This window comes from Triturus cristatus, chromosome 3_2, assembly GCF_964204655.1.
Source record: "Triturus cristatus chromosome 3_2, aTriCri1.1, whole genome shotgun sequence".
Lineage (NCBI taxonomy): Eukaryota > Metazoa > Chordata > Amphibia > Caudata > Salamandridae > Triturus > Triturus cristatus.
Window position 1 is genome coordinate 541,775,502 of NC_140584.1, and position 22,630 is coordinate 541,798,131.

The 22,630-nt window shown below is 43.1% G+C and overlaps 1 protein-coding gene across 2 annotated transcripts in view; it reads right to left on the reverse strand.

Moving 5' to 3' along the window:
* Window positions 1-22,630, reverse strand: part of EIF3M (eukaryotic translation initiation factor 3 subunit M) — a 195,550-nt gene that overhangs the window by 12,498 nt on the left and 160,422 nt on the right. For both annotated transcript variants that reach the window (XM_085648254.1, XM_085648253.1), the window contains one exon: window positions 9,622-9,765. In XM_085648254.1, the coding sequence (XP_085504380.1) occupies window positions 9,622-9,765 (144 nt within the window). The remainder of the gene's footprint in view (window positions 1-9,621; window positions 9,766-22,630) is intronic.

The window sequence follows — 22,630 nt, forward strand, 5'->3', positions numbered from 1 at the left end:
AGCAGGTTATTATAAAGAGTTGTCACAGACGGCAGGGTCATGCGTTATGAACCTGGCCGATATAGACATGTTGTTTGGTAATGTTGTTCCACAGCCTCTATGGGGGTCAATTCGTAATGCAGATCACGATGCAGAACTAGGGGATACATGGGCTAACATTATTGCTGCTGATGCAAGACAAACTGGTGGCGCGAAACCTGAGCCTTTAGTAGCTGAATTGCCTGGTAGAATAATCACGTATATGAAGACACTGATGCCTGCGATGCGCGTAAATTGGGACAAGTTATCTGCATGTAAGCAGAAGAAAGATGAGACAGTGTCAGACTTCTTTACTAGGTTTGAGGAAACGTTTATTGACCACAGTGGGCAGGATATGAGTAGTGAGGGTGGCCAACGGCTGTTTGTGGATAAATTTGTGCAGAATTTACTTCCTGACCTGTGTAAAAAGTTGAAAGACTCAGAGAGTTCTTGGGCTGTTTCTTCTTCAGCGCAAATACTGGCTACTGCACAGTATTATGAAAACAGAGATAAAGACGAGAAAGATAGGACAGAAAAGAAAACGAAGGAATTAAAGACAAAGGTCCTTTTACAGCAGGCCTATCCACCACGTGGAGGTCAGAATAATTATAGGCAACCCCAAGGTGTTTATCACCAACCCCAACAGTTTCAGACTAATCAGCAAATGAATGGGTATTATCAACCACGTGTCCCTGTAGGTCCCAACCAATGTTCATACTGCAAAGAGGAAGGTCATTTTAAATATAGTTGCCCTAAATTAATGCAACGGAACGGTAATGCGTATGGCGCCAGAGGTAGAGGTGGTCAGCAAGCTCCTAGAGGCAGAGGGCGTGGAAGTGTTCCCCAAAACGCGCGTCCTCTTCCGCCCCAAAGCGCCATTAATAGTTTTGATCAGCAAGCTAACGCGACTAGTAATACGGCCCAGTATTACAATAATGATTATTATGTGGAGGATGGCGATGCAGAAAATAATGATTACTAGGACAGCCATAGACAGAGAGAGGGAGTTGTTTCAGTGCCAGTGGATCAGAGTGGACCGTATGTTGATGTGACTACAGCAAATGTAACGGAGCCTTTCCTGCTAGACACTGGTGCTGCAAAGAGTTCAATAATGCATTCCAAACTCCCTGGCGCACCTTTGTCTGGCGATATAAATGTTTCAGTAGGTTTTTCTGGCGCCCCAGTTAGGAACCCGATTTCTAGTCCTATGTCACTTTCTGTTGGACCTTGCGAACTGAAAGCACCCCTGATCCTAACAACAGGTTGTGGTGAGAATTTGCTGGGATTAGATTTGTTGAAAAGATTGCACGCTACACTGTATTGTTCTCCTTCAGGAGTACAACTTACATTAGGCAAAAGAGTGATTTCCCCTATGTACTTGTCTAAAAATACAATGCCACCTGAATTGTCATCCCTTCCGGATGCCCTTTGGGCTACTGGTCCCAATGATGTGGGCCTCTTGGAGATACCGCCATACGTGGTGACTTTAAAGGCTAATGTCAGACTGCCACGTATTCCCCAGTACAAAATCTCTAATGAAGGCCAGAAAGCATTGTTAGACATTGTCAGCGACTTGATTAATAAGGGTGTGATTGAAGAGACAAGAGGCAACATTTGCAATAGTCCGATTTTACCTGTCTTAAAACGAACGGACCCTTCACAGCCACCTGTTTACAGATTTGTGATTGATCTTAGAGAGGTTAATAAGATTGTTGTGCCACAGTTTCCGGTTGTCCCTGATATAACTGCCTTGTTAACGATGATTCCAGCTTCTGCTGCATGGTTCTCAGTGATAGATTTAAAGAATGCTTTCTTTAGCATCCCAATTGCAGAAGAGAGCAGAGACATTTTTGGTTTTAGTCTGGGAGGCCGAAGTTTCCGCTTCAAACGCGCTCCCCAGGGCTACTGCGAGAGTCCATCCATATACAGTCAAGCTTTGAAAGCGCAGCTTGATGCACTTGTTTTACCTAGTGGAGCTATCCTGATTCAGTACGTGGATGATTTACTAATCGCCGCGGATACTGAGAAGATCTGTAAAGAAGCCACATTGTCATTGTTGCGCCATTTATCCGCTTACCATCACAAAGTGTCTCTCTCTAAGCTGCAATATTGTCGACAAGAAGTGACCTACTTAGGTCATCTCTTATCGAAGGAGGGAAGGAGACTGACCCCAGAAAGAATTCAAGCCATCGCACAGTTGAGTGTGCCAAGAACACAGAGAGAAGTGCGTGCTTTCTTGGGCATTACTTCATACTGTAGGCATTGGATCCCAAGTTTTTCTTTGTTGGCAAAACCTTTATTAGCATTAACATGCAAAGACACACCGAATCCTATCCCATGGTCTGACGAGTGCCAGAACAGTTTTGTGGAATTGCGCAATGCGTTGTGTTCAGCACCTGTGTTGGGCACTCCTGACTATAGCAAGCCTTTTACATTGTATGTTCACGAGAAAGATGGATGTGCGTTGTCAGTGTTAACACAGCCTTTTGGCGACAGACCGCGCCCATGCGCATATTTTTCATCCACCTTGGACCCTGTAGCGAGGGCATTGCCAAGCTGTCTGAGAGCGACAGCTGCTGCAGCAATGTCTATCCGACAATCTGCTGGTCTGGTAATGGACAACACATTGATCGTTATGGTTCCACATGCTGTAGACACATTATTAAATAGGACCAAAACACAACACTTGACTAGTGCGCGATTATCAGGGTATGAACTCACACTGTTAGCGAATCATATACACATAAAAAGATGCAATACGCTGAATCCAGCCACGTTATTGCCGATTCCAGCAGACTCAGATGAGATTGAGCAGCATGACTGCCTGTTCAGAACGGAAGAAGAAACGAAAGGGAGAGTGGATCTGAAAGATACTCCCCTGACTGAGTGTGATGGTACTTTATGGGTGGATGGTTCATGCTTCAAACTCCCTAATGGTGACACGACTGCTGCATATGCTATCACGACTTTACACACGGTCGTGGAAACTGCACGAGTGCCACATAATTCGGCCCAAGCAGCAGAATTAATTGCCCTCACGAGAGCATGCGTGTTGTCTGAAGGAATGAGAGTAAATATATACACAGATAGCCAGTACGCCTTTGGCGTGGCTCATAATTTCGGGCGACTGTGGAAAGAGCGTGGGTTCCTGACGTCACATGGAGCTAAAATCCAGAATGGCAAGTTGGTGAATGATCTCCTTGAGTCACTGACCCTACCGTTGCAAGTTGCGATCATGAAATGCAGTGCGCACAGGAAAGTCACAGATGATGTAGGACGTGGGAATGCGTTTGCTGATGAGACCGCGAAAGAGACAGCACAGAATGTGAAGACTAGAATGTATGTTGCAGGCCCCGCAAGATGGGTTAATGATGTGGGAATGTGCGAGAACACAATAGAGAGTGTGAAGTCGCTTCAGGCTGAAGCTACAGAAGAAGAGTTAAGCAAGTGGAGAGAGAGTATGGGTAAGTTGGATGAGAATGGTTGTTGGATTGATCTGACAGAACATAAGCGATGGTTGTTGCCTGATGCATATGTGCTTCCAGTGGTTACTATGGCACATGGAATGGCACATATCAGTACGAAAGGTATCTGTAAGTTGTTGGCTCCAGTATGGCAGAATGCTGGGATTCCCAAGTGTGCAGAGAATGTGGTCAAGAATTGTATGATATGCTTGAAGTACAACCCTGGTAGGGGAACCCCAACTCCGGCCGGTCACTTTGCACCCCCATCATGTCCATTCGAAGTTTTGCAGCTGGACTTTATTCACATGGACAGATGCAACAACCTAAAATATGTACTGGTGGTTGTTTGTGCTTTCTCCAAATGGGTAGAGGCTTATCCTCTGAAAGATAACACTGCCCTGTCCACAGCCAAAGCCCTCGTGAAAGAGTTCTTTCCTAGGTTTGGAATGCCGAGAATGGTATGGTGTGATAATGGAAGTGAGTTTGTGGGTAAAGTGATGAAGAATGTATGTGAAGGTTTAGGCATAAGGCAGAAATTCCACGCTGCAAATCACCCCCAATCAGCTGGACTAGTTGAACGCTACAATGGAGCCTTAAAGCTCAAGCTGGCCAAAATCCAGGCGAGCACCGGTCTTAAATGGCCTGACGCTCTGCCTTTAGCACTCCTGTCCACCAGAATGACGATACACTCACGAGTGGGACTTAGTCCTTATGAAGTAGTCTTTGGCCGCCCGGCCAACGTATGGGGTGTGCCAAGGCCTACGAAGTTCAGTGAAATAGAGCATCCAGTACTGCTCGATTACCTGTATGATTTGACTGTTAAACTGCGTGTTTTGCACCAACAGGTACATGATACTCTTCCCCAAGCTTCTGAACCTCCTGGACACCCTATCAACCCTGGCTCGTGGGTCCTGGTCCGGAATTTCCAGCGTAAGGGCAACGACGAGCCTCGCTGGATCGGCCCTCATCTTGTGCTTCTGTCGACGAGATCAGCGGTGCGAGTAAAAGGGAGGAAGCACTGGATTCATGGTGCCCACTGCAAAATAGTCCCTTTGCCTCTGCCATATGACCAGTGGGTCAAAGAGGGTATCGCCGACACTGAGACAGACACTGTGCTTCGTTTTGTACCATTCAGTGACGCACGCCTAAAAGACACAGCTTCAGTCCAAGAGAGTGACAATATTCTGCAGGAAGCTGTGCCGCCATCGAATCGACTGGACACCACTGAGCCTGAACTTTTGTTTCAAGACCAAACGGCACCTGGCCGTCTCCGTTATAATTTGAGACCAAGGCCCATGGACAAATAAAGATTTTCCTTACTCTTTCCTTTTTGACATTTTTTGCTCTCCCATCTGAAGGACTTTCTTGATTTTTGTTTTTCGAACCACCATCCGGGTTCTGCCGCAGGGTCGCGGTGCCAAGACTTTGGGGTACAGGCCGAAGACGTTAGGTCAACGGTTCTGGTTGGTCTAGGGCGTTTCCCTGGACTGACAGGCGTACTCCTTAGCAGAAGAAACTCATCCGCCGCGAGCGGCCCGAGTAGAGGATGGAGTTGTTTAAGATGGAGAGACCGATTGAGGAAATGAACTTTCAAACAAGGATGTGTAGAATCGTAAAAAGTAAATGTTTCGTCTTTTTGTGCCTTTTTGCACTGTGTAGTATAATGATGTTTATTGTAGGATGTGTTTTTCTCTGCTCAAAAGCCCATTGCACCCACTGAACAGCCTATACCCCTTTCTACTGCCTCCTCTCACTCTTTTCACCCTTTGCCTGAACACGAACAGACCAGACGATCAGAGTTCGTAAATAACTCGTTCATCCAGCTCTTGCACCAGCACCAACTAGTAGTGAACACGACCAATTGCTGGGTGTGTGGGTTAATGCCACATACCATTAACAAGGGTATTCCCTACCTGGTGCTGCCATATAGTTACAATGGATAGTCATGGGCATTCCAGACCATGTTTCTCTATGCTCTAGATACGTACTCCCTTCGTCAACCGCGTTCCATCAGACCTGGTACAAATAATAAAGCCTTAGTGAGAGGAATTGCCGATATGAGTAGGGATATTGATGCATACTCATCCATTCCCAAAGAAGAGCTGAGACCTTATGTAGGATGGAACGCGACGGGGTATAGTATTAGTCTGGGTGAAAGACAGCGAAAAATCTCATCTCCAATCTGGGTCGTACCCCACATGGGTCGGTTCTGCTTACAGGGTAATGGTCAGAATCCTAGAGCTCAACTGGGAAGAAGTGACTGTACTGAAACGTACACTTTTCCGTCACAGTTTTCCCCTGCGTTTTTGACTGCCAAGGGTACATATTTCATCTGTAATGACCGAGCATATACATGGCTGCCCCCTGATTTCTCGGGCACATGTTATATTGCGAACTTGCTACCGCCGACATTTACTGCTGCCTCTGACTATCACAAGACCAGAGTTGTGAGAGGCGTGATTAGTAAGGAGGACACTGCCGGTCAGGAAGCAGGAGATTTCTTCTTGGGTTTCCTGCCGTTTTGGGGACCTATGGTCAATAGTAGGAACCTGAGACAGCTGACTCGTGTGGTTGAATCCACCGTCAATGTAACGGCTGGTGCCCTTGGTAATCTGACAGCTGAGCTCCAAGCGGATCGCCTTATGACTTTGCAGAACCGCATGGTCCTAGACGTTATTCTTGCAGACCGCGGTGGGGTATGCAGGGTTATCCAATCCAGTTGCTGCATTTTCATACCAGATAATGCTCCAACAGTGTATCAAGCCATCTCCAAACTCCATAAAATATCTGAATCCATACACGTGGATAAGGGAGATTGGTCACTGGTGGGGTGGTTCTGGGAATTGATATCTGCCTGGGGTTGGAAAGTTCTAATGGTCATTGGAATGATCTTAGCCATTCTTTTTCTGTTCTGTCTATGCATACAGTGTGCTCCTGCGATATGTGGCCTCTGTGCTACCTTATGTGTAAGGAAACCTGTATCGAGGGACGAGCTAAGTAATAGGATGATGCTACAGCAACATCTCCATGACTTTGTGAACATTGACCTAGACTCGGATTAAGATGAGTATAGTGATTGCCTATGTAAGGGCAAAAGGAGGGTCTGTCGTACTTTAATATTCGGGACCGCGTAGGGAACAGGGCCCTACCTCTGTCTATCTTGGTATTAGCGAACCGCAAATGGTAAATGCGGCACGTACGAGTGCTTTATATATCGTTCTAGCTATGAATGCACTGCGTACACGTTATTTTGCTTCGCTACGCGGGTTCCATTTTGGAAGCAGTGGCCATCTTGTCATTGCCCTCACATAGGCTATAATGGAGCAAATACGGGCCTCACAGTACATGGGCTTCCTCTCTGACTTCTCTGTGACCTGGGCAGCTGGCTCTGCTGCCCCGGGTCAAACTGGTCTCACGAGCTCCCCTTCCTCTCTCCACCTGTGATTCGTATCAGGGCTTGGCCCGTCATAAAACCCTTTTCATCCTACACAAGCCCCTGGCTAATCTCTTTCACACCTGGCTGTTCCTGCTTTATGACTTGCTTCCCAAAACAGGAGATGCTCATGTTTATTGGGGGGATCTGTAAATCTAATGTGGGATCTGAACCTTGTTGTGTAAATCATCGTGGGCTGGCCGAACTGGAATGTGGGATGGTCATCATGACTCTGCCTTTTCTTTGTAACATATCCTTGTGTATTGCCGTTTCATAAAACTCAGGAATGTATGCTTGGGGCCAGAAAAGGCCTATTTAAGATGTAGCCTGTTCCTATGATTTTCAGCAGTCTCCTGAGAACATACACGCTGGTGTACTTCTAGGATACCTGTAATTGGTCTGCAGCCAATAAACGATTCTTTGACTTCACCCAGAAGACTCTGTGTTTCTGTAGGTCCGGAACAGGGTGAAACCCAGAAGTCATAGGGTGTGTGCCCCTGCACCGCTGGGACTAAAATACCCAGTACTTCAAGTGCTCACGTCCGATTCCTTCGGAGATTCACTGAACCCTAGATGAAGGCTGAAGGGACTTTTGGTCTGCCATTTAGGCTGCCTCATTGCACAATGTGTCACCTGGGGTAGCAGAATATTGATGGTGGATCACATTCCTGGAGAAGAAAATGATTTGCAATGAACCGGATGCTATCATGATGTCATGATCATGGTGATGGGCGAGATATTCATAGCAACACCAGTACCCTTGCTAGAGAATGAGGCCATTTATGCCTTGGTGACCTCAACCATCCCCCCAGTAACATCAGTCCTGACCACAGAACCCCACGTTCTCTTGCATGCCCAGGTGATATAAATAAAGCCTCTGAGAATGTCATCCCAAAGCATTTGGACACCAAGTACTGGGATTCAGGGGTGGCTCCAGAATTTATTCAGTTAAACACAACCTGGATATTGAACGGTATCAACCCATACACCCAAGCAAAACAATAATTAATATACATGTGATAATGTAACCTAACATGCAGTTGTTGTAACGTTTGTAGTCCAATCAAGAACTTGTTTTTCACCTGTTTGCACTATTTTTCCATGCCCTACGTATGGCTCAGCCTTACTAGGAACTGTTCCCCTTACTCAGGAAGTGTTTCTATTAATGTACCGTATACATTAATTACAATTATTATACTCAGATTGACATAATTGCCTAAATAAAGTATTGCTAACTTGAAACTTGACTAGTACAGTCATGCAAAACCAGCACTGGCTACCATGTTCCGATCCATCTCCAAAACTCACATAGAAATTCATAAATCAAGCACATGATTACCAAACATACACCATAAAAACTACACCCCTGGAACTCTTATGCTCAACAGGTAAGTAGTTGAAGCTTGGCTTTTATATTTCGAACCTCTCAAAAGATGAGCATCTTATTCTCAGGTTCAGAATCTCACGACTCATCTGCTGCCTACGCATCAGAGCGGTATACATTTCTTATGCATGCTGAAGCAGTAGTTTGTACCTGTGTGGGTGCACTCAAATAAATCAATCCTATGGTTTTGTTTATCAAATTCTTTACCATTCAATAAACTATTAACACTCACTGACAAACCACTAACCCAAACTAAAAAACTGAAATGTGCATTTGAAACTAGCAGAAGGCGCAAATAATTGATGCCCTAAATCGAAGGACGATATTACTATAGACAATGCACTGCAGTCTTTTTTGTAGCCCCGGGTGCTTGCAACGTGCAGAAACTGGTACTGAGCAGAGGAGCGCATTACGAAAAAATGGCAGTCGATGCACTTTCTAGAATTCAAGCCGTTGTGAAATATGAGAACCAACTGCTACCGTACGCGTCTCCAAAATTGAGCTAAAGCTTCTATCTGGTTCAACAATGTCAGGACAAAGTATTAATGACAAAGAACATTCCTACCGTAAAACACTAAAGTAAAGCTAAAGGGTAATTTTATCTTGATTTTCAACATTTAACTTCACAATACTAGTTATTTACAGGGGCGGCACCCTCCACTAGGGCGGAGGAGCGTCACCCCACTGCTTTCTCGCAGTGCAAGAAGCAGAAACATAAAATGGTAATAATTTTCTGTTATTACCATTCTAGGTTTGGTTGTGGGCGGGTGGGCATGACTGCTCTTTGAGGAGGGCAGGAGGGGTGTGCCTGCCCACTCCAGAGTGTGCAAAGATTGCTTGTTCGGCCCCCTGGGGCCGTCCAAACCAGTCATGCGCACTCTGCCCTCCCTCCACGCAGGCTGCAATGCAGCCTGCATGGAGAAAATGGCCTCCCCATAAGCCCCTGGCTGGGCGGCGTCCCGACCAATCACAACGCTGCTTGCAGCATTGTGATTGTCTGAGTGGAGGGAGCCTGGCTGCCTGCTTCTGCTTCCTGTTCCTGCCGGAGGCAGAAAAGTAGGAGCACAGAAGACGCGGGACCCGGCCGGCAGAAAGGTAAGTTTATTTTTTTTTTAATTATTATTAAATTAATCTCCCCCCACGACCGCAACCGCGCGACCTTCCCATGGGACCACCGGCAAGCCATGCCAGCTGCGACTGGTTATTTAAATGAGCAGTCACTTACGTTATTTGAAAGTATGGGGATAATTGATCAAACCTTTTACACAGTGCAGAAAGAAAACAACAAATCAGTGACAACATAGTAAACTACTCTAACTTACCATCAATTATAAATGCTTCGACATCATCAGCCCCAATCTGAAGTTCCTGTTGAATGGTGTCAAAGGAAACTTCTTTACTTTCAACGGCCATTCCCATAAACGTAAGAAGTCTCATTTTAGCCATGTTCTGCTCATGTGAGAGGCCTGCAAAGCAAAAGCATTGGACACATGTTTTATTTATAAGGTTACACCCTTTCAGATAAAACAGAAGCATAAGTTTCCTGGTAAACGTCTAATGGAAAGACCAAAATGTAGGAAGGGTGTTCACATCACATGAAAACAGTTTCACATGTTGAACTTGTGAAAGATTAATCAGAATTTGTTTGGTCAGGTCTCAACACCAATGCATTGCAGTAACTGAAACAGCAGAACTTACATTTGGTGGCACACATCTTCATTTTTAATGGGAAAATACTCCTATTGTTACGTACTGCAGTTCTTTTCCTGTTCCTGAGGAATTTTAATAGCTCCCAAGGGCTCCTTTGCAATCACTAGTTTAACAGGATATAGTTAGAATCTCCACTTTCACATAAACACATTCTGAGCCTTTATTTGCTGAAATTGCACAGACTCAATATTTGCCTAATTTAACGTGCGGGGTGTCAGGACAAACATGTTTTACTGCAACAACAAAAAAAGAATATATGGAATGGATTGTCAAATTAATATTTGGCGTCTGGTTTACCAGCAAACTACGGCGTTTATATAGTTAGTATCTATGAGAGTTAAGGGATTCCAATTGAATGATTTTTATCTTATTTATTGCTGATTTATATAGTGCAGACTTGACCAATTTTGGATTCATAGCAGTGTACATATATGTGCAAGCAAGAAGCTGTGGTTGAGTTTCAGTTGTTCATCTATTAAAGCCAAATCAGTGAGAAAGGTATCACTTTATGTGAAGGAATTATGAACAACCATATTTCACTTTAAATCTAACCCCCCAGGCCGAAAATACAAAACATAGGGCCAACCTCAAACCCAGATGGGAGCCTGGGGTACACACGATATTTGAGACAGAGACTTTGTAGGCATCAATTGAAGTATAATGTTTTATGCTTTCATTTGACATATGCAACATACATTTGGAAACATATTGCAGACAGCACAGTAAAAAGTAAATAAACAAGCCGAGGATGAAAAAGTGCAACGCCACAACTGGACATCAACCGATATATGCGGCATAAACTGAACACCCGATTTTTAATAAATACACAGGACTTACTAATTCAATTTCAGAACCGCTAAAAAGACAGTGGGAAACTGATTGAGTTTTCCAAAAAGCCTATGTTATTTGAGATGTCCTTCAGTTAATCATCTGTTTCCAAATATCTTAATTTGATTCCCTCCACACCTGACTCACGTTCGCAAACGGTCTACTTCTGCGCGCTCGTTTATCTCATATGCATCACCCAAACTAAATATGCAAGATGTTAAAAGAAAAAAGCCTCGATGTTTCCTCCTCGTTACATATTTAAGTTTGAAATTTACAGTCGGCTGAAGTTCCTTTAAGATCGTGAGAGCATACCTTTGTTGTGCTAATTAACAGTAATGATCAAAGACTCGTTATCAGACACAGACTCTGCAAAATATGCAATCTCCATAACTCAGATGAACGAGGTATACTGGCAACAGTAACTAACTAGGCTTAATGGAAATCTACAATCAATTAGTGCACATTAGCCCTAATTAACAAATGCAAATGAGATGCTGATTAGTTTCCTGAAGCAAAAAGGTTGCAGATAGGTTATAAAATGTGGACATGTTAGGGCGATACAGTTGACAAGATAATGTTACTGTTGGCCCAAGTTGTCGTCATTAAATGGGAAAACAAATTGCCACTCATAAAAGGATGACATCTGCAAGGGTCTTTCAACACTATTCAACACACTGCAGCGAAAAAGCCAGGGTGTTTGCAAGTAGACTGCACATTTGCACATATTTTTACAATCCATAAATTACACTTTTTAAGTCACACCATTTTGTAATCCAGTATTAAATCTTTAACATATAGCTGACAGGATAATGTAAAGAGATAGCCAGTCAAATTAAAAACAGAATTGTAGCAAAATGGCTATTCTGGCGTCTACAGAATTAACACAATTAGATTCATTTAAATTGTACGCCATTTTTTTTAAATTTGAGTACACAAAAGAATATTAATTCTTCTTACATAACAGAAAACACTGACTATATGGTCTACAACACATACTGCTTAGCGATAAAACATTCAGACTGAGGTGGAACTTGCATACGCATAGTACATGACCATACCCAACAGGATAAACATATCAATTTGCCATTCCTGTGCTACAACAGACCACAGATGGGACTAAAAGCTGGTAAGAAATTGATCGGACAAGTCTGACAGCTATCCTACAACACATTTACCAAAATTAAGGAGAAAGATCTTGAGCTGCTTCCTTCAAACTTGACCAAGTGTTTCACAGAATCTGAGGGATGACTTAAATCAAAACGTTAAGAAAGAACTACAGCTGAGTAAAACATCGTTCTAACCATGCACTGGAAATAAAAAAATGATAATGCTGGCCAATCTAAATTCTGCCATATAACATTGTAAACTGTCACACACCTTTTCATATGTTAAGTATTCACGTAAGACTGGGTTAAAAAAAACAAATATGAAGTAAACAGATAAATAACCAAGTAACACTACAGAAAAGCAGTTTTTTTAAAATCATAGACTGATTAACAATAATCAAAAAAAGCATTTGAAAAAGTGCTATGATACGACCAGAGTTAACTGTCACATTGCTTTTTTCCCTTTTTAGCCATGTTGCACAGCTGCCCGCGCTGCTGTACATGTTACAATACATTTTAAAAAGCAAACAGCGCGGGCATACTGGGAGGGCAGCAAGCAACTCGAAGGTGGAAAGTGTGGGGGGGGGGCAGTAGGGCCAATGGACAGTGAGATGTGGGTGGGGAACAGACAGCAGTTGGGTAAAAAAAAAAAAAAAAGAAATGGCTTACGCGGTAGGCGTCGGAGACATAGCACTTTCGCCTTTTTTTCCTCTCTTTAAGCCATGTTGCACAGCCGCTTGCTCAGCACTATGACATATAAAAAAAAAAAGGGCGGGGCTGGGAAGGGTGGTAAGTAACACAAGGGAGGAGGATGGGTTAGTGTGGGACAATGGACAGCGGGTGGAGGGGTGACAAAAGACAGCTTGTTTACAAAGAAAAACAAGCATTGGCATAGCCAATAGGTCTCGCCTTTGGGGCCTTATAAGTATTTAGTTATGAAGCACAATATCCTTGGTGCAACAACACCAACTGTTGCAAGGCTAAACACTTAAAAGGTCCCAAAGGCGAGACCTATTGGCTATGCCAATGCTTGAATTGCATTGAATTTTGGAAATCGAGTCGCTCCTTTATTGCATCAGTGCACAATTTCATACGAGCCGTGGTGTGTGAACCCTGTATGTGCCCACCCTCGGCAGAGGTCTTTTAAGAAAGCCAGTCAGGCGAGCGACAGTGCCAGGCCTACTGGTCGTTCAGAGGTAGCCATCTATTCGCATACCTCTTCATTCTGATGTGCGTCTGACACGGACCCAGCCCACTGGCATTTAAAAAGAAGGGAAGCGGGCACTGCGGGCAGTGGTACTTCTGAGAGAGAGCATTAGGGCAGTTGTAAAGGCAGTGACGTTTTTGGCAGGGGTAGTAATAGAGGTGCGTGCATGCTGGTGCAGGTGGCTGTCGCACTGCTGAGGGAGACTGGAATGGTGAACAGTAAGGACAGCGGTACTGGCAGTGACTTGACAGCGTTGTAGTAGCGGTGGCAGCAGTACTGCTGAGAAAGTTCGCAGGACAGCGTTACGGGCAGTGACGCTTCTGGCAGCAAGAGTAGTGAGAGCGATGCTTGCAGCGCTGGCGGCGATGCTGCTGGCAGTGATGGGGATGACTCTGGTGCCAATAATGGCACTGACATCCAGTGAGACTGGCAAAGGGTGGGGGTGAGGCGGGGGAGGTACTCACGTGGGCTGCTGTGGGAAAATGAAGCCCTCGGCCCCCAGCGCGCAAAGGGACAGCAACAGGACCATGGCCGGCAGCGAATGTTGCGTGCCTATGACTATTGGCTGAAGTTCTCCAGCGATTTGCATGAACAGGGAGGGAGTGTCTCTGGCACTCTCACATCAGGGGCTAAATGACAGCAGGTTTAGTGTGACTGAACTGCCAAGGGAATGAGAGGACGGTGCGCACCGGAGAAGTAATAAAAACAAGCATTGGCCGCGATATGTGGTGGGGAGGGGGAGAAGGGCAAATGGTGCGCATGCGCGGTGGCAAAAGTGAAATCCGCTGAGCGTGTAAGGGTTGAGAGCATGAAGCGCGTTCTAAAAACAAGCATTGGCCGCGATATGTGGTGGAGGAGGGGGAGAAGTGAGAGTGGTGCGCGCGGCGGCAAAAGTGAAAGCTGCTGCGCGTGTAAGGGTTGAAAGCCAGATGGTGCTGTAAGTCGCGCGCCCGCGCACATGCACTCAAGCTCTAGGCTTATGGCAGCATTTTCTGAAGCTCCCTTACTAAAAGTCTCGAGAGCCGCGCATGCGCGCTGGCTCAGCAAGACCTAAAAATGTGGCTTCAGCAATGAAAGCAGCGGATGAACACTCCAAAAGAAAGACAAAGAGAAACAGGAACAAAAACTATAGGAAATCGCACACAGTGACCAATAGAAAGCACAGAAATGAGTGACAAGAAAGTCAACAAATAGCAATGGGTGGGCTGTAAGCCTCTATTAAGATTTTATTTTTATTTACAAGAAATTTCACAAGCACAGCGCAAGCGAAACCTAAAAATGATCAGATGAGGTGGAAAATAAGATTACCATCTGATGAGGAACCAATTCATAGGAAACAAGACATGCAATTATCTAAAAAAATAAATTGAAGACAGTTTTGCCGTATCCAAGGGAGCATCAATGTACGCCACAAAAATGTGTTACTGAATGTGAGAAAGAAATTGGAAGGCAGGTGCCCAGAAGAGAGCCTTAAATTGGCCCACGTGCACATTAAGTTATAGAAAATTGGGGAAGCATGCTCTAAATCCCTTATTCCCCGCAAAAAAATAAGCATAGTGAACAGAACATTATAATTAAAGGAAATGCCAGGTCTATAAGAACAGGCAGATCGGAAATTGAGCAGTGCTTTTTAAGCCATCAAAGGAATCTTGTACTTCTACCAACCTCTCGAAGGAAGACTGTGCAGCTATTGTACAGAAGGTGTTGTGGTAGAAAAAGAACTAGCCACAGTGAGAAAAGTTGCATGTAAATGCGAGCCCAAGAAGAAGCCTTTTAATAACAGTCCAGACAAGTGGATATGATCCGCTTTGGTATGCTGCAGTGTCCCTCAAATAGTAGTATAACATTAAGCATCTCCTTAGATTTAGACGGTTATGTCCTGTGTGCGAAGAGCAACATTGCAGTCAGTTTAAACCGAAGAATTAAAAATAAACAACTCTTGCTTTTTTTTTTCTTCAATCATACTACATAAAGAAAAATAAACGAATGTATGCAGTTGATAAAGGTGGCAGCCTGCAATAAAAAAAAATAGCAATCCCATATAATTTGAAGAGAGAATTATACGTGTTTTCCTGGCAGTCAGGTGCATGAGGCAGATACTGAAGCCTTTTTTTTTTTGTTTGTTTTAATGTACATAACAGAAAAATATGATTTTCACTGGCACAAAGAAACTATACCATTAGTTCTGATTTACTATAACCTGAAGATATAATTTAAACACAAATATGACTGCGAAAGTATAACGAATAGAATGGGGAAGAAACAGTGCAAAAGTATTGTTCAATCGGCCCTGGCAGTGAAGTGCACTTCTCTTTAGGCGATGTGCACATGATTAGCAAAATGCTGTCACTCACGCTGGGAGTGAGCAAAATGGGCTGACCCATTGCCTGTGCTGTATGCAGTGACAGACGGGAGGAAAATGTGAATGACAGCTTACTAGGTAAGCGGATGAAGAGGGCTGACCGCATTCGGTCTATGTACGCATTTGTTTATTTAATTAAATTAGGCTGGCGTAAACAACTTAAGCTGTTTGAGACATTACTTTGTTTATTGGCGACAAACTATGGTACCCTACAGTAAAATGAGGATTTTAAGTGGGGAAAGAAAAGGTATTTTAACCCTTTCTCTTCAGGGAAATCGCTCTTTACAGCAAGGAAGAGAAACCGAGTTGATTCAATTGATAGTTTCTACTCAATACGCAGTTTAGGATTTTAGTTGGCAGGTATTATTTTGTATACAATCAGAAACTTCAAATAACGTACAAATAAGCTTTCAGCAGATGCGCTACATTCAAACAAGACACCCAGCTCAAACGAACAAGTCAACATGGGTTAAAGGAGATCTCTAAAACGAGCGCTTTAGGGGACAAAACATTAATTTTTCATCCACACAAATTCTTTTATTGCCTATAGGCAATGTAGGAAACAATGAGAAGCCGACGATCTTGCATATTGTGTTCAATGCCTACCAGAAATATCTGTGTGCAACCCGCAGGAATCAGATTGAAAGCTTAGTGGGGCTGACTCAGCCTTTCATCCACAGGAGGTATAAACAAAAAAGTACTAATGAGAAGAGTAGCAACTCATTTATAACACCCAAAAGACCACACTGCAAATGTAAAATAGAACAGGCAGTGGAAAGTAAGACCACAACAAAAAAACGAAAAACAATAAATTAAACAGTTTTAGAGAACAAAGATTTCAGTTCTAAAAATGGGAGAATGTTTAAATAAGTAACTGAAATAGTGAATGCCATCACTCACAGCTTAGAATTTAGTTATTTAATGGTTACATGAGTGACAAAAGTACTACTGCAAATAGATCTCTGCAAGAAAGCAGTACTGTCACACGGCTTCAGATAACAATTCAGTTATATTCCTTGCAAAAGCAAATCGAAGTCACAAGGAACAGGTAAAGAAATACATTTTAACATGGTAAACAAGAAAAGTTTCATGAAAACTAAGGGAAATATCTATATTTGAAAATACGAACATTAAGGCCTATTCACAAAAAGGACAGTTCAATAAATTGAAATGACCGTTGCATTCCCGGTTATGCTTTTAAAATTCCCCCATTTTCCAACCTTCACCTTTTCAATATTCCAAAGAAACCTAATCTACACTTTATGTAAAAATACAAGACTATTGCAGTTCACGGAGTAATGACGGCGTTTAGGTAAGATCCGGTCGAATTATTTACACTTCAATTCAGATTGCCACTCTAATCCTGTGTTGTTTTCTCTAAGCATTCATTTGGTGCCAATATGTCAAATTTTTAGTGCAGTAATAAAAAAACATGCATCATTGAACACCTCCAGCATTGCCACTGACCCTTGTCTTAAAAAGCTGCAATAGAGAAAACGCAATTTTAAAGCACTCAATAGCTTATGAACCGCTGCTCCTTCGAAACAGTCAATTACACACCAATGGGGGAGTGTCAAAGTGTTAATTAGTACTCCTTTTTTCCATAGCACGTAAATAAAGAGCGCGCTGACATTAACATTCCATCACACAGCTTCATGCGATGAAACAAATTAACTCGGACAGACAGAGTCCTGCTGGGTCTGGTGCATCCGCGAACTATTAATCGGACAACACATGTACCGCATTGAGCGCTTTTACCACACGGCAAGGCGCCTATGCCGGCCCGTGGCAGCTGAACCGGCAGGCCCGCCACAATGCCAGCGGCGCATCTGCCGCCGACTGCAATATAGAAACCTATAGGACAAAGGAGGCTCTTAACTCAAGTCACTTGTATTCTAAAAACAACCCACAGTTACAAAGCAGGTGTTTGCTTCTTGTTCGGTTCTTTTCCTGGCCTAGTCTACACTGCCATCCTTTTCAGGGCACGAGGCACCCTGCCTATTTCCACAGTTTACAAGGAATATGCTCTTAGAAGCTGCTTCGCAGCACGATCTCATAATACATCAGCCTTAAACACAGAGAAATAGGCGTAGCCTTCCCGCAGGCCTCCTGGTTTAACAACCTCTCCATGGGCACCCATATTTCTACAGAATTATCTTTTTCTTATTTAACTGATAATCATCCACATTTATTGAGCGAGTGCACTGTAGCCAAGTATCACCGGCCATATTAGGTAGGATGCTTGTGGTTACTTTCTCCTTCCACCCATTTAAAAATATGGAAACAGGAAAACTTCTTTGTCTGTATGTACTCAACCACAGAGGCAAACAAGCATAGGCTATGCCAATATGTCTGGCTTTAAAAAAATGCTCCCCGGTAATGCGATACAAAAGGGGGTGGTGATGGACGGAGCATCAGAACCAATCAAACACTCACACCCAGTCAACAGATCTGGGTTTGATCCATCACTGTTCTTTAGCCCACTCTGCCACCCCAGTTCAGATATGGCCATATGCAAATCAGTCTCACCCTGTGCCTCATGGGAACAGTCCAGCCCGAACTGCCAAGCCATGTCTTCCCTGGACCGGAAACAAGCTTCCTAGGACCTAAGTTGTCAGGGTATGCTCAGACGTGAGTCCCTTGCTCACTTTGCCACTGGATTCAAGCAAGCCTGGCTGAAGACGGCTGAAATGCCAGAAACCAGTCCTAGGAAGCTTGTTTCCGGTCCAGGAAGACATGGCTTGGAAGTTCGGGCTGGACTGTTCCCATGAGGCACAGGGTCAGACTGATTTGCATATGGCCATGTCTGAACTGGGGTGGCAGAGTGGGCTAAAGAACGATGATGGATTAAACCCAGATCAGTTGACTGGGGGCGAGTGCTTGCAATGTTCAACACTCCGTCCATCATTTCCTTTGGTTTATACCCCGGTAATGCGAGGCATTACAAGTAAATTCCATGGGAAATATATGTATTTGTGTGAAAGCAAAGAACTGTAGAATAATATTGGTGCACGTTAAAGGTCAAGTGAGAGTTGCACTGTTAAACCAGACCTAAAAATCTATGTAGGTTAATGACTTCACTCCTCCCATCTGTGCTGCTGCAAGAGAAAAGCTACATAAAGGATCTGGTTATCGAAGACACTTTAATAGCATTCCAGTGTTGTGTGTCCCCCTGAAAGTTCAAACTTAGGCAGTTGGATAAGTAAACAAAATGATCATATCTGGGTGGAGGGCTAGCACTATTTGTGTTGATGCACACAACTTCTGCCTAATCAAGACATGTTCTCCTAGCTCCCAACATGGGGACAGAGCCAAAGACAGTGATGATGCCAGTTCAGGCCATGTCAATCAGGAGCCATGGTACTAAGGAGATAAGGTCCTCACGGACACAAGCAAGATTTATACCATGAACCTTCTCTGCTTACAACCGCTTTCACATAAACATGCTGCACATTAACCCCAGTGAAAGCGCACCTGTGAAAATCGCATGTATTAACAAACAGGTTAACAGACACAGCTCACTTAACTCACAGAATCTCCTTAGTTGAGTGATTACTACCGTGTAAACAGTAGCATATACTAGAAGAAGTAACTCGAACCCAGAGCAAAGACTCATTTGGAAAAGAGTAAGGTGATACACTGTCAATAATATTGGTGATTAGACAGTTCAAGAACAGGCTGAACAAGTTGACTGCAGAAAATAAATTCAAATAAAATATTTACTGAGCTTAATTTGTCTTTCGGACCATTAAGTTATGGTAATGCTTATCATGAAAGAGAGCGTGGGATCTGCCAGTTGTCTAAGACAGCTGTTCTTAACCTTAAGAAGTCTGTGGAACCCCTAGAAGCTGCCCCCCCCCAATAGCAATTACTGCAATTTGACCTGCAAAACAACACTCAAAAGTACAGAAACAAGTATACATCAAACAAATACACAACTCATATTTAATTAAAAAATGCAAAAATTACATTTTGATAAGTTCAAACCTTCTCATTCAAAAGTCAGTTTCATTTCTAAAAGGAGGAGAGATATTCTTTTCTCTTTTGTGTGTGCTCCTAATGCAGTCTTTTTGTTGGTGCCTAACAGTGCTTAAATTGAGGCCAAGATAGTCCATACTGGATTCAGTTTGTTGTACTTTCTCCGCTTTCATGACTCCGCGCCATGTAATATAAAGGCAAAAGATCAAATGTTTTCCTTCCAAACGTAATATCTGCACTAATTCAATCCCCAACTAGCACTTTCACAGACCCAAAGCTAAAAACTGGAAGAGAATAATCGCTTCTAGCTCATCTCTTGAGTTTCACACACAACCCTGCAATATTTTGCATTAGGAATCTTAGCAACTTCCTACCGGAGAATGAATAGGAATAGGTCACACAAGTCAATGCCTCCTGAAACTGGACAAATGCAACGTTATTTGGTGCCAGCCTATGTAACGATCCATGGTAAAGTGCTCACTATAAGCACATCCTCAACTCGCTACAATTACACCCAGTTAAGGAAATATGCCAATATGAGTTACTCATCCTCGTCGATCAATTCATTCACAAGGCCATCATGTAGTAATTGTCTGATTTCATAAGAATCCGCAATCTGCCAAGATTTTTCCGTTCTTCACAAACCCTTGATGAATCTACCCGCTGCTTTTGATACTATTAGTTTTTCCATGGGTGGAACCACTGTATGGAACCTACTTCCGAAATACCTTATGGTCCACCTTCCCTTTAGAAGAAAAAAAACAAAGCCTGGTAGTTTCACAAAGCTTATGTTGCATGCCCATTTGTTTTTCTACATTACTTCTTGCAATGCATTTGCCCATATTTAAATTCTCACAAACTATACAGTTTTAAAAGAAGGGCAATTTAAAAAACATCACAGCAACGCAAGGAGTTTCAACATTGTTCAAAAGATTAGAAAACCTGACGTTTCACAGTTCAAAAACAGTTTCAGCTTTCTAAGCTGGTTAGCCAAATGAAGGCACGTCAAATGAAAGGCAGAATGCACTCCTGTAAGTCTTAACTGCTATGTGGTCTCCAACAATCGGAGAAATATTGTGGGACCAATGCACCTGTCCTCGGAAAATGTGTTGCAAACAGAAATGCATGGACCACCATCACCACACAACTGGCAGGTATCAAGTATTTGACTTTGCAAGTTGCAAAATTGAGATTATAGGCTGTTGGCAAGTTCTTTTGGGAAAGGATGTGGGACAACTGGGGGTTAGAATAACAGATTAACTGGACCAAAAATGTCTATGTATCAGTGAATTTCAAGAAGCATATCACTTGCACGAAGAATAGTACATTTGTATACAATGGGAACAGCATCAACTAAATCAGCTTTCTAGTTATTTTTCCCATATACTAGAAATAAATACAGCTACTTTCCAGACACAGCATGTAAGGTCTCTATTACAAATAACTTGAAAGCCATCCAACTGAGATTTAATTAAAAAACACCAAAATGAACAAAAAACAGTCTATGAGAATGCTCAACATTTTAAAAGTGGAGATTTTATTGTATTCCTATATTTTAACCTTGGATTTGCAAAGCGCACAGGCGCTGGGGGCCCTCGGGAAGATTAAGCAAGCTATTGCCCAGTCACATGGTGCTGGGCTGACCTGCCGCCAGCGATCGAACCGTGAACCCCGTGGTCCGGAGTCAGGCACCCTGGCCGCTGCGCCACACCTCTTCCACAATATGGAGACCACACATAGGCATTTACAGAAATAAATCTTATGCGATTTCGTACCATGAGCGTATTCGCAACAAACTTGACATTCTTTCAGTGTCCGTAAAACCTTAATTTGCCAGGAGTACAAAATGGAAATGAAGAGCCTAAACAGAGTAGTGCAACAAATGATTTTAAGGGACACATGAAAAATAAAAATAAAAATTGCAGTTTTATATAGTGCGAACTTGACCCGAATCGGGAATCAGAGTGCTTTACATAGCACCAGTTATGTTACATGAGGACACACATTCATTTTTGTTAGGCATGGGGAGATTTGCCCATAATCACAGGATGTTCAGCGTCATTGCCGAGACTCGAACCCAGTTCCCCAGATTCGAGGTCGACCGCCCTAGCCGTTAGGCCAACTCCTCTCCAACATTTATTCTGCATAAGGGTTTACTGGCTACCTTAGGGGTTTCCCTCAATGTGGAGATTGAAGGAAAAGTTATTATTCAATTATCAGGGCTAACAAGCTCACCAACAGTGTTTAGGACATTTTAAAACAAGCTTCGAAAATTGGACTAATTCATGTGCGTGGGCTGATAAGAACAGTGGACGTTTGAGAGCTGTCTGTTCCATGTCAAAGGTAAAAGAACAAATCCTGTCTTGGGTATACAAGAGCTCAGCACACTGAAAGCTTTACAATCAGTTAAGGGCAATTAACTAGAAGTAATATAGCCGGGAAACTGGATCTTTAACCATTAATTTGACTTTTTTGCTTCCATAAATAGTAAGATCTGATGTCCACAACATATTAAAGAGTGAATTATAATTTGCAGTTAATGCTCATTCGTGCAGGTTTGGCATATACTTAAAGATAATCTCACCATTCAGAAAATGGGAGGAATTTACCTAGGATATTGTTGAGTACCTCGCACATATGCACAGAGAAATCAAGACGTTGACTAGAAATCGATGGAATAATGTTAGAAAGGGCAAAAGCTTCGTCAGTGGAACAAACATTCTGAACAGCAGACCCCCAAACTATGAGCTTGGTCGACAAACTACGGACAGCAAGCTATATCCAACAGATATTGCATGTATTCCTGCAACTTTCGCAGGTTACGAAGCTGGACACCAACCTAAGACCGTTTAAACTCAGTCTGGTAACATTTTGGGCTATTCCTGCAATTTCAAAAAAGATGCACATAGGAACACATGGGTCTTTATATTTCTGTCTATTATACGGAGTCAAAATGGGACTAGAATAACATTACTTGTTCTGCAGATTTTCCGGACAAATAAGCATAACTTTTAGGGAATTGGAAACCAAGTTTACCTTATTCTTGAAAGCATTTACTATTTGTTTTGCAAGATCTTCTACTATTCAAACCTTGTCCCGCATTCTTGTATCATCCCTGACGAGAATATTAAATTAACTAG